General features: G+C 38.8%; 1 protein-coding gene across 3 annotated transcripts in view; it reads right to left on the reverse strand.

The window, feature by feature from the left end:
- The window catches only part of LOC136238942 (lipopolysaccharide-responsive and beige-like anchor protein), a 65,517-nt gene that overhangs the window by 38,076 nt on the left and 14,977 nt on the right, over positions 1 to 12,464 (reverse strand). For 2 of the 3 annotated variants that reach the window (XM_066029658.1, XM_066029657.1), the window contains exons 9-18: positions 9,988 to 10,134; positions 9,021 to 9,077; positions 8,113 to 8,253; positions 4,478 to 4,540; positions 4,239 to 4,309; positions 4,068 to 4,176; positions 3,440 to 3,495; positions 1,292 to 1,388; positions 1,019 to 1,243; positions 809 to 966 (exon numbers count right to left, since the gene is read on the reverse strand). In XM_066029658.1, coding sequence (XP_065885730.1) covers positions 809 to 966; positions 1,019 to 1,243; positions 1,292 to 1,388; positions 3,440 to 3,495; positions 4,068 to 4,176; positions 4,239 to 4,309; positions 4,478 to 4,540; positions 8,113 to 8,253; positions 9,021 to 9,077; positions 9,988 to 10,134 — 1,124 coding nt within the window. The remainder of the gene's footprint in view (positions 1 to 808; positions 967 to 1,018; positions 1,244 to 1,291; positions 1,389 to 3,439; positions 3,496 to 4,067; positions 4,177 to 4,238; positions 4,310 to 4,477; positions 4,541 to 8,112; positions 8,254 to 9,020; positions 9,078 to 9,987; positions 10,135 to 12,464) is intronic. The other variant, XM_066029659.1, reaches the window with a different exon arrangement.

The following is a 12,464-nucleotide window of genomic DNA, read 5'->3' on the forward strand; positions in this document are numbered from 1 at the left end:
GTGGATATGTGACCAGATTAGCAAGAATCCTGTTAGCGCAAGCCTATATTTACAGTGGAATGCAATAAATGCAATGGGTAATATATTACAAAATTATCTGTAAATTTTTTGAGCGCTTGTGTCACGACCGTGATAGCAGCAAAACCCTTGGTAGCATCATGATCCCCAAAAGTAACAGGAGTTTGAAAATCTTTGTTTCGTGTCAGTACTTGGAAGATATAAGCATTAGTCTGCCCTGTGTTGGACGAGTAGTTCACTATTGTTTTTTTCTCACGTTTTTGCCTTCACCCTGGTCGTAGGAAGGGCCTGGAAGACAGCAATGGATTTGCCTGTTCATGGAGAATCCGATGGTGTAAGTTGAATCTTGGTAGGGGAGTGCGTTCGTAAGTTATGACCATTTAATCAAGTGCCTGTAGTTTATTTTCCATATCATCACTGTACAAATTGATTTTTCTACTGTTGCCACTTTGTAGCACTGTATCATCAAAAGTTCATGGCTTCTAAAGCTGAAACTTCGGTTGACCATTCCTTTGGATATGTACTGTAGATAAAGAAAATGTAATAAAATGGAATTCAAAAACTGTGCTAACATAAGGGCAGATTAGATCACATGTACTGTGCTGCAGCAGTAAGTGTGTGTTTTTGAGTGCATGTTACTGTCCCAAATCAATGCAAATGCTGTATGATAACATAATGACACTAACAATAAAAAGCATGTTTAGGAGATCATGTAAGTTGCATGTGACATGTGCAATGTTTTGAACATGACTATAGCATTACATGTATATGCATGCAAGGATAAACTTACGTGATTCCGTCATTATCAATTAGCAGGTGAGTTATAGATTTTCCTTCAAACATCAGTGCAATTAGTAATTCTAAAATATCTTTTAGATTGTTCATTCCTTTGGCAGTGGCTATATAATCCAGTATGCTAACCAGCTCATCACCAGTTATTCCTTTTTTCTATTAATATGAACAATAAAATACATTACATAAAAACATAATATGTACTCACCCTAGTAACAAATTGTTTAATAGTTAAAATAAGGTATGGTCTGATTTCAGTGCACAGTTCCACATGGTTTCCATCTGTATCAGCTTCTTCCAAGTAGCTATAGTATTTTCTGATAATGTACACAATATGTTGGACTGTTATCAGCTCCCTAAGATCCCATCCACTGTCACTGTGTGGTTCCATGCCATAGTTCAAAGCAATGTGTGTATATAGCAGTAGCTGAACCTGTACAAATACATGTGTATAACTACTGCAAACACTTATATTGCTTACATTCTTCTCAGCTTTAATCCATAGTGCAGCATTGAATATGACATGTAATAGAAGTTGCTTCAGAGGCTCCTTCCCATTTGGTATACTAAATAGGTACCTACAATGCCAAAATATATCTTTACTGTACTGTATGTAAACTAGTACCTATGCATACAAGTATAAGGAAAAAATTAGGAATTTTAAATTTGATTAAGGATCATAGAAAAAAGTTTGGAGACAAGGGAGGTCGCCTACACCTACAGATATACTAGTGAACATTTAATCCCTAATTCAGTCTATAACTACCCATGACTGAATTAGGGATTACTAGTATATCTGCAGGTGTAGGCGACCTCCCTTGGTTCCAAACTTTTTTTTCTATGATCCCTAATTGAATTTAAAATTCCTAATTTTCCTTATAATTTACCTTTTTAGTAACATTATTATGACTGGTGAACCCACGCATACCACACCAGGGATTACTTTTTGTCTGAACAGGCGCCCTGATTATGAACTACCAACTCAAAAGTGGAGTGTCCATTACGTTTCGCTTTCAGCACGTTATACAGCACTACAAATGAAGAACAGTAGGTGAAGCACCTCTGTAATCAATCCAGTCATCATGGAAGTTACGGATGATTCCCGTTTACAAACATTCTCAGAGAAACCATGCATCGTGCTACCATGAATCAACACCTTGGGATGACAGCAAAAAGAAATGGGACACAAAGGAGGACAAAGGTAAGTCCACAATACGTACATTGCATGTATGTACTGCAGCATGCCAAAAGGCACGTCTCCAGATGAAGTGACGTCGAACAGTGAAAAATAAAGCCCGTAGCCTTAACCGTTATTGAGTTACTTTTGCCTGAAGGAATCAGGCAGGCATGCAGGCAGGCAGGCAGGCAGGCAGGCAGGCAGGCAGGCAGGCAGGCAGGCAGGCAGGCAGGCAGGCAGGCAGGCAGGCAGGCAGGCAGGCAGGCAGGCAGGCAGGCAGGCAGGCAGGCAGGCAGGCAGGCAGGCAGGCAGGCAGGCAGGCAGGCAGGCAGGCAGGCAGGCAGGCAGGCAGGCAGGCAGGCAGGCAGGCAGGCGGTAGTAGAAAATTCCAGTCTATATATATATATATATATATTTTTTTTTTTATTAATGCTTTACAGCACAAGTGCTGAAGGTCTGTAGGACACCTGGTCCTACAGCCTGCTCAAAGACTTTAGCTACTTAGACTTTAACTACACTACTTAATATATATATTTTTAAATTTCATAACGATCTAATGGAAGCGTTTGGGACTGTATTGAAGGCACTTTAGGGCTTGGTTATGCCTAACCAATACTGCAAAGTCACCAGGATGGAGTTGTGAAGCTGGTTTTTGGCCAATTTTGGGTGATATTTTTGGTCAGAAAAACCCAAATCTCCATACTGTACTGTATGATAAACTATCAGTACATATGCAAGCGTTATGCACTATACGTTTAATTGTAATCATAACAAATTTTACTATATGTAGAGTACTGTCACAGGAAAAAAATAGTCTGGGGAAAATGGTCAACTGGCAACCATAACAGTCCACCCAGACTACACTCAGTCTTCCAAAACTGGTCCTGGGTAAGCCATTTTTGGATGTCTCATAAACAGTCTGTCCAGACCAAAATGGGTGCATGAGTGTCTAAAATGTGGCAAACCAGTCTCCGTACATGGACATCAAATTTTGGTAGTTTCTCATGAGCAAGAGAGCTATAGTAGAGTAGCTTCACCTGCATGCCACAATGTTAGAGACATTAGTTAATTAGGGTTGGCCCTAGCTATAAAGTACACATCATAATTTCAACGCAATCCAGGCATAGACAAGTTATAAATAAAGGAGACAAAAGGCAATGCCACAGTGGGTGTTAAGCACAGCACGTGAACTAGATGTGCACGCAATTCTTCAATATGCAAAACTATAGGGTACAGTGTATACTGACCCAGACCAATTTTACCATCAGTTAACTGGACCAAATTTGGTCACCTCAATTTGGTTCAAAAAAGTGAACCAATTTTTGGTCAATTAAAATTGATCTATTTACCCTGGACCAAAATTCTGTTAACTGCCACAGAAAGTAATTGAAAAAATGGATAACTTCATCATAGCAAATTAGTTTCACTACAAAATATAAGTACAATGTGTACCTGACAAAGTCAAGAAAATTTGAGCACAGTTCCTCAGTGAGATGAATTGGTGATGCCTATAGAATGATACTAAATGTGACATGAACATATTTTCACAATACACCAATTAATTGAGCTGACAAAATCCTGCAAGTAATGAGCTAAACAGATCATACTGTGAAGTAGCTTGTTCTAGTGGAAGATTACACAAATTATAGAGTTGAGAGGGTGAGTACTTATGCCTATGCATATTGCTTCAAGGGAAATAATGGCATCGGAAACATCAAAATTAGTTGTGACCACAAATGTGCACCCAGCCTGACCATCAGTTACTGGCATGACCATTAATATTTCACTCCATTTTCAGCATATGTTTTACTTGTTACACAGTGCGTCATGTACTAAGAACAGCATGAGAAGTATCTCTGCAATCAATCTATCTACTTTAAAGTGAGAAGCATTGTACAAAATTACTACTTCATCACTGCATCAGTATGCTTTCCTTGTATTAAGAACAAGAAGCTATTGAGTAATATATACGTACCTGATCCCTACTTGCAGGAAATTTAATGCTTTAAAGGGGTGAGTGATTCATGTACATGGAGCACTACTAACTCCAACTGTATACATGCGCATCTAATTTCCATACCTTTTCTAGTAAGTGACCAATCAACTGAAATGCTTTGATCTGGACTAGCTGGGTGAGATAACTCGCACTATTCTTAGTCATATTCAAAATCAGTGATACTAGCTTTGAGCTATAGCAAACACATAAGGAATATGTATAAGTAAATATTTTATTATTTAAGAACACACTTACCTTAAAGTTTTGTCTACAATGGCATCTTTATCTCGTCCATAGTCTAACTGTGATAGCATTGGACACAATGCCTGGTGATGGATAATATACCATGTGTAATAATGGTCATTTTTATTTGTAGCTAATTGCAAATTTAAAAAACTAATTAATATAATTATGCTCATTGATTGATTTTGTACATTAACTAACAACAACACAATAATATAACAATACTAAACACCAGACCAACTACAATATACCTTAATACCACCCAAAGGGTGCAGAGCAGCATGAAAAGAGTTAACAATGACAGGAGACACCCCCTACAATAAAACACATAAATGTATGGATGTACTGAAATGAGTTAACTGCAAGTACAATAGCGTTTTCAGCATGTGATCCACAACCGTCAGATGCCATTTTGATGCACAGGTTCATGTGTGTAGAAAAATGTGCTAGTTTAACAATGCTGAATCTACTTTCTGATTACCTTGAAGGACTACCTGAAGAAGCAGAGGCTTGATATAAGCAGAGGCTTGATATAAGCAGAAAATATCGTCTTGTACGGATTTGATCCTTTTCTGAGTCCCTACAGCAGTGGCATTTCAGAGAGTGAGAGCTGTCCTTCTGTCGACTCTTGTGACCTGGTTTCATACTTGGTATTGAAAACAAACTTTCTGACACTGGATCAATTTGGAGCCCACAAGGGACTGGATGACTACAATCAGTTTGGCTAAGGAAATTAAACCCTGGAATATTGTGGATAAGTACCTTACTGTTGGTCAAGTAAATGGACTAACTGTTTATAGTACTGTGGTATAAGGCTTTATGGAGGCTAATGGAGTAGTTTGCCGTGTGCATTGCAATTGGCAGGACTTGGGGAGGCATGCACACATATTGCTGCAGTGTTGTTTTACTTGGAGGCAGCAAACAGATATGAGAAAGCCAAGGCATGCACACAGGGACTGTGCACTTGGAATGTTCCAACACGTAAGAAAATTACATATTTGCCAATTAAAGACATTGACTATGCCTCAGCAAAGGGGCGGAAGCTGGATCAAGAATTGGAAGGAATTGTTGGTACAGTTAAATAGGGATCTAGGCCAAGTGATGATGGTTTTAAGCTGTACTACAGCAATATAAGTCAACAAGGTAAAAAGCCATCTGTTTTATCATTGATCCCTGAACACTCTGACAATTATGTGCCTAAGATCCACTGGCCAGAGTTTCCTCAGCCTTTGTCAACTCTACATGAAACAGAATATATCAAATTAAATTAACATGAACTACTGCAAGTTTGTGAAAGTGTTTATGGCCATTCTTACATTGAAAATTCATCATTAAAAATGAATCTCCCTGAGGCATTGTTTTACACCAATAAACATGGTTTCAAACTATCCATCTCTATCACACAAGAAATGTGCAACAATGTTGAAACAGAGACAAGAACACAGAGCAAATCAAAGTTCTGGTATAAATACCATGCTGGAAGAGTAACTGCTTCACGTATGAGAGCTGCATGCGACACAAGCCTAGCTAATCCATCACCAAGTTTAGTGAAGTCTGTTTGTAACCCAGATGAGTTTCGCTTCACTACTAATGCCACAGAGTGGGACTGTAGTCATGAACACCAAGCACGAGAACTTTATGTAAAAACCAACAAGCTGAAAATCAGATTTTCAAGGTAATTGAAATTGGTTTGTTTATATTAACCCTGAGTGGACTTTCATTGGGGCTTCTCCTGATGGTATTATTGAATGTCTATGCCATGGAAGAAGTACCCTTGAAATTCAATGTCTGTACTGTCGAGGTGAAGACATGGTTAATGCAGCATCAAATGACAAGAACTTTTGCTTGAAAACAGACACTGATGGAGCTTTACACCTGGATCCTGACCATGCCTATTACTATCAAATCCAAACACAGTTGTTTATTTGTGATGTGAACTATTGTGACTTTTGTGTAGTAACATTTGCTGGTAATAGGTCAGCTTTGCATGTTAAGCGAATTTACAAGAACTCCTCAACATTGTGGAGTCAATGTGTGAAATAATCTAGTGCCTTTTTAAGGATGTGTATTCTTCCCGAGCTTATGGGAAGCTGGTTTACTTGGCCTCTTCCCAATAAAGATCAAACTGATGAGAGCACACAAACTGTTGTCACTCAGTCCAATTCTGAAGCAAGTAATAGCCAGCTCGATTCTCAGTCAACACAGTCAACTTATTGCAACTGTCATGGTCCAGAATCTGGCAGCATGCTAGCTTGTGACGATGAAGAGTGTCGAATTGAATGGTTTCATCTTGAGTGTCTCCGGATGGATGAGACTGTGATTCCAAAGGGCAAGCGGATGTAGGAAAAAATGAGAAATATTCTAGAAATGGTAAAGGAAAGGGCAAGGCAAAGAATTTGAAGCAGCAATAGACCATCTATTTAGTATAATTCATTAATATTAATTCTTACTGATAAGTAAATTACAATGAAATGACATTTGAATATGACTACACAATTTAAAAAGTGTCAATGTTTAAATGGGACAACTGGGTCACATAGGCGCAGCAAACCCGAACAATTCTATACACTTGAGGAGATAACTATTTCTGACAAGCTGATAGTTATGATTTCCCTTTTGTGATGGCTGGTAATTTGCAGCGATGCTTGTATCATGCCAATTGACTCACTTATATTGAAACCTCTGTCAACCAAGATTACATCACCCGGTAGAAATTTCTTCAAAATCCCACAATTCTCAGTTAAACATATCACTTACTCTTCCTCCCCTGAATTTTATACAAATGAAATCACTTTGTGGTGTGATCCCCAAAAGCACTTTTAGTAGTATTTTTAAGCTTGTAGTTGGACCATGTTGTGGCCCGTGATTCCAAATTCAAGGGTCTTTTGATAAACAGTCAATTATTATTGCAACTTTCTTATCAAATGATTCCTGGAAGCAAACAGGCCTAGTTTTTTGAAGTGCTTCACGGTCTGGCCAATGAATCAAATCTCTCATTCGGATATCCATCTGCCACAGCCACTTTAAAAGAATTCTAGAAACTGTAGATGCTGATACACCATATCAGTAACCCAAGTCTTGAATTGGTGGGTTAATGCTCAATTTTACTAACATGCACACAAACTCTTGAAACGGTGTCAACTTTGTGTAGGCAAGGTTTGGTGAACATGTTCAAATGTAGCTTTTACCATGCCAATGTTGGGCAGGCCTGTATAAAACTGCAAACTCATCCAACATAAAATCCTGGTCAGAAAATGGAGGTAAACCTTTTAAGTCTGCTGGGCTGTAGCTAACTCCTTACACATTGTCTCTAGTTCTGAGAATGTTTAAAATATTGTTTTGCTTTATTAATCTGCTTCATCACGATTGCCTTGCCTCCACTTCAAATGCTTTGATTTCAGTATCTAAAACAGCTGGTATTTGATCCCACATGGCAAGCCTTTTTTGAAGTCTCTCATACCTCTCCATATCAGCAGGTTTTACATTGTTGTGACCCATGTGCAATGTTGGTAGCCATCCAGGATGGGTAGTACCTTACAGCAAAGCTGGCTCTCCTGGAGGACTTAAAATACCGTGGATTTATCTAGTGCTTTGTAGTCCAAATCTTTTCTAGAAACTACTGCTAGATAACCATCCCTCTGACATTTTCGCAGTTCATAATCCTTCTCTCCTCGATGGTCTGACACAACTGGAAGGCGGTGAAAAGAAACATCTTCATCCGAGTCGCGGTCTGAATGCTTTCCACAATCTTGTACCATACAAATCACCATGCTTGGTAAGCATTCGGTAACATGTGCACCAAAACGGTGGATTTAAGAAATTACGAAAGTCCGCTCACATGCTGAAAACGCTCTATAGTATAGTCTATAGTATTGCACACACATACCTCTACCATGCTGGCATGAGCTGCTAACTCAAAATAAGGAGAGGTGTCATTAGGTGAAGCTTGCAAACACAACTGTCCATTAGTTTCTCTGGGATTATACGCAAACAGAATCGACTCAGACAAATGACCACCAAACAGCAGCTACAGCAAATGGGAATAATGAATTAGGAATTGACAATAACTCAGTATTATTGTAGAACTGTGATAAGTTATATACTACCTGTATGTACTCAATATATGTCATGAATATGTCTGCATATGGATAATTTATAATCAGGCCATCCTTGCGAATATAAAGCTGTTTACAAACAATAGCTATATTGGATGTCCGCATGTGAACTCACTGAACTACAGTAGCTGGTAAGATTTGTTACAGTAAGGGGCAATCCTTTTAATCCAGTTTTAAAAGTGGGTGTGGTAAATTAAGTGCATTCTGAAGACACTAATTAAAGAATATTAAAGTACTGTATATGCCATGCAGGTATAAACGTAGTTCTCTTAACAAATATTACACCAAATTACTAGAGTAGAATATACTATATACACTGTAGGGGTCCAAGTTCACAAACCGATCTAGTAACAAGTTCACAGCTTCATAGAAACTAATGCATACTACAATAATGAAGTGGCCAACAGCAAAAGGGGACAAGTACCATTTGAAAATTCAGGTGACCACATAGTGGCATTAAACAGAATTTTGGGACATAATTGAATTATTGTGATATTTGCTAAAAATTAATTTGAGACTGCCACAAACTTTTAAATTGTGTTGTTTCCTTAGTGACAACATGATTCATGTGGCTAAAACAAGCCATTCTAATTTTTAGAAAATGAAAAATCCAAAATGGCACATGTCCCCTTTTCCACTGACCCCTTCAATTATACTGCAAGGTGCTGCCTGTACGTACCTTCTTTTCATGGTCTGCGAGAAGTACATCACTTTCAGATGCAAATTTGAATTGTCCCTACAAAATATTAGATATCTGCTATAACTGAAACAACCAGCATAAAATCTGTTTGCAATAAAAGAGATAATCCCTAGCTACTAGTACACAGTAGTAACCTTCCTAGCTCATGATGAAGAGAAACTACACGATTAAGGAACCATCAATGGGCTGCCAGCTGATTACACATTTACAATTTTTTTTATTATGTTCGTCATACTGCCATTTGGCCATGACAACCACTAGTCTGACAACGCCGACCTTATTTAGGTGCTTACAACCACCCCGAAAATAGGGTCTGGTCTGTCTAGCATTCAGGACTTGTGTTTAGGAATGTGTAATTACACTGTGGCTCGCATTAACAAACATATCGAACAGCGAAGAATTCAATCACAACAGTCATGCTTTAAGGGTTTCAATCGGTTAATTTCTATGGGCGGTTGATGTTTAGGCTGTGGAGATGATATTTCTACTTTCCGAGGGGAGGCGTCTATTACACACAAATAGTAAATGGAAAATCGTCCGTGGTTTATTCACACTGACACAAAAAGAACTCACGCAACTTTCATTTCGTGACTTTCGCCTCAGTATTTACTCACGCTGTGCGGTCAAAATGCATTTAATTGGCAATACTGCGATTTGATTGGACGCACCAATTTTTGGTAATGGTGGCACAAGTCCTTGATTCTGGACAGACCAGACCCTGTTTTCGGGGCGCTTGTAAGTGTCTAAATAGGGCCGGCGGTGCCAGACTAGACAACCACTCCTAGTATAGTCACCTAATGCTAAACAAATTAAATCTAACAGTAGTAACACCTTTACAGATAAGAATAAATGTAACAGAAACTTAACATGCAGTGTTACTCAGTGCTAGCCGTTTCGATAAATATGTGTTAAACAATTTTCTTTCATATCATGTGTACAAACTTACACAGTAGCCTGGTCCCAACTTATACAGACAGGATATCACATTAGATGACTGAGGTTCTTTGAAAAAATACACTGCTGTCATTTTGCCTCGGAACACAGAGTCAGCAGTGCCACTCGGAGAAGAGCCCAGAAAACACTTATCGAACACCTAACAATAACCACAATACATGCAGGTATATAATGCACTTTATTACATGTAAAATATATATACATACTAATTCACTAACAAACAGACCGAAACAGTACTGTACATAAGCAAATGAATGTTATCATATTGTACTTTGTGTGGGAGGATCAAAGCGATGCCGCATATCGTATTCTCCATACAGTACTAATCAACTGCATAACTGTACTGTATGAGTCACACAGTACAGTTATGCAGCTAATTGGGCAAATACAGTACACTTGGGAAAATACAGTACAGATATGTGGAGAATTTGTTTAAGGAATGGTACGTAAACAACACACTGTAAATCGCTAAAACCAGCCAAACTAACCCTATGAGTTCGTTCTACGGCTAGGAATAAATTGTATAAACACTTACTGATCGTCTGATCACAAAGCTTTTTAAACATGACTCCACTAAGACAGCACAATTGATCACGTGCGTGACATTGTAAATCGGTAAAACTAGCTAAACTAATCCTATTAGTTCGTTCTACAACTAGAAATAGATTATACGAACATTTACTGATCAAGACACACGGTAGTGTGTCGTGCGGCCCAAGAAACCGGCGTGCCAACCATGAGTATATTAACAGGAAGAAAGAAAACGCAAATTTCACACCTATGTAGCTCTGTGATCCCTTATTCGATTGGAACCAAATTTGCTAGAGAGGTGCCGGCCAGCAAGGGGAGTCTACACACCAAATTTGAAGAAAATCGCTCCAGCCATTTCCGAGATACGAGTGAACAAAATTTCGTTTTAATTTCTTCGTTTTTTTTTCTTCTACTTCATTTCGCACACTTCGCAAAATCCGCCATAAAACACAAATGTGTGCTCGGATCGGGCTGAAATTTGGCACACTTAAAGGGCTCATTAAGGCGGATCTCTGTACCAACATTGGTAGGAATCCGATGAACATTCACGGGGTTATGACCGATTATTTGCGTAAAATAAGGTCGAAGGTCTGTCACGCCTACAGGGTAAACTCCTTTGAGGAATCAGTTGAAAATTGCTATGTAGATGGAGCAACCATCGTAGGAGTGCCTTTTTGTGGTTTGAAAGGAATCGGGATAAAGACCACGGAGACATGACACAAAACCCGACCTGTGTCAAAATTACGCAATCGATTTTTATGAATTAATAAACTATTAGTTTTCATGTCTATCAGGAAAACCACTTAGAGCAATGAGCTGAAAATCAGTATGTAGCTGGAATACTCATCATAGAAAGTCCTTGCAGTAGTACAGAAGAATCGGATTACAAACCACTGAGTTATGATTTGAAAGGCAACTACGTGTAGCAAATGCGAGATCGAGATACTCTAATAGAACAGTCACCCTAATAAAGCATTCAGCTGCATTTATAATTTACTCAATTATATTACATTGCAAGTTATTCTGTAGGGAATTCAGCTACAAACAAGTCACCCTGTAGTCAGATCAGCCAGAAGAAGGTACCTAATAGAGAGTTCAGCTACAAAGAAACCATCATGTAGAGAGTTCAGCTCAAACAAATTGCCCTGTAGAGAGATTAGCTAGAAGAAGTTACCTTGTAGAGAGTTCAGTTACAAAGAAACAATCATGCAAAGTGTTCAGCTGCAAACAAATCACCCAGTAGAAAGTTCCGCTATGAACAGATCACACTGTAGAGAGTTCAGTTAGAAACAAGTCATCTTGTAGAGAGATCAGCTAGAAGAAGTCACCTTGTAGAGAGTTCAGCTACAAAGAAACCACCATGTAAGAGAGTTCAGCTGCAAACAAATAACCTGTAGAGAGTTAAGCTAGGAACAAGTCACCCTGTAGAGAGTTCAGTTAGAAGAAGTTACATTGTAGATAGTTCAGCTACAAAGAAACTACCACGTAGAGAGTTCAGCTGCAAACAAATCGCCCTGTAGAAAATTCAGCTACAAACAAACCGCCCTGTAAAGAGTTCAGCTACAAACAAGTCATCCGGTAGAGAGATCAGCTAGAAGGATAACCTTGTAGAGAGGTCAGCTACAAAGAAATCACCCTGCTTCATCTTTTCTTCTTCCTGTGGTAAAGAAAAAATGATAGGTAAGAAGAAGCCCTAAAGCCGGCCATAGGCCGGCTTTAGAGTATACAAATACAAAAAGAAGTGAAATCTAATCCAAAACAGCCAAGCTGTAAAAAAAGTGCGGCCCTCAAAAAGGCTATGGTGAAAAAAGATGTAAAATCCAAGGTGGCGGCCAAGAAATGGCTGTGATGGTAGGTTAATGGTAAAAATTTTAATACTGACAATTCAGGTGAATTCTGTGCCAAGACCAAGCGGCACCAAATTCACCTGAATTGTCG

The sequence above is a fragment of the Dysidea avara genome, chromosome 11 (assembly GCF_963678975.1).
Source record: "Dysidea avara chromosome 11, odDysAvar1.4, whole genome shotgun sequence".
NCBI lineage: Eukaryota > Metazoa > Porifera > Demospongiae > Dictyoceratida > Dysideidae > Dysidea > Dysidea avara.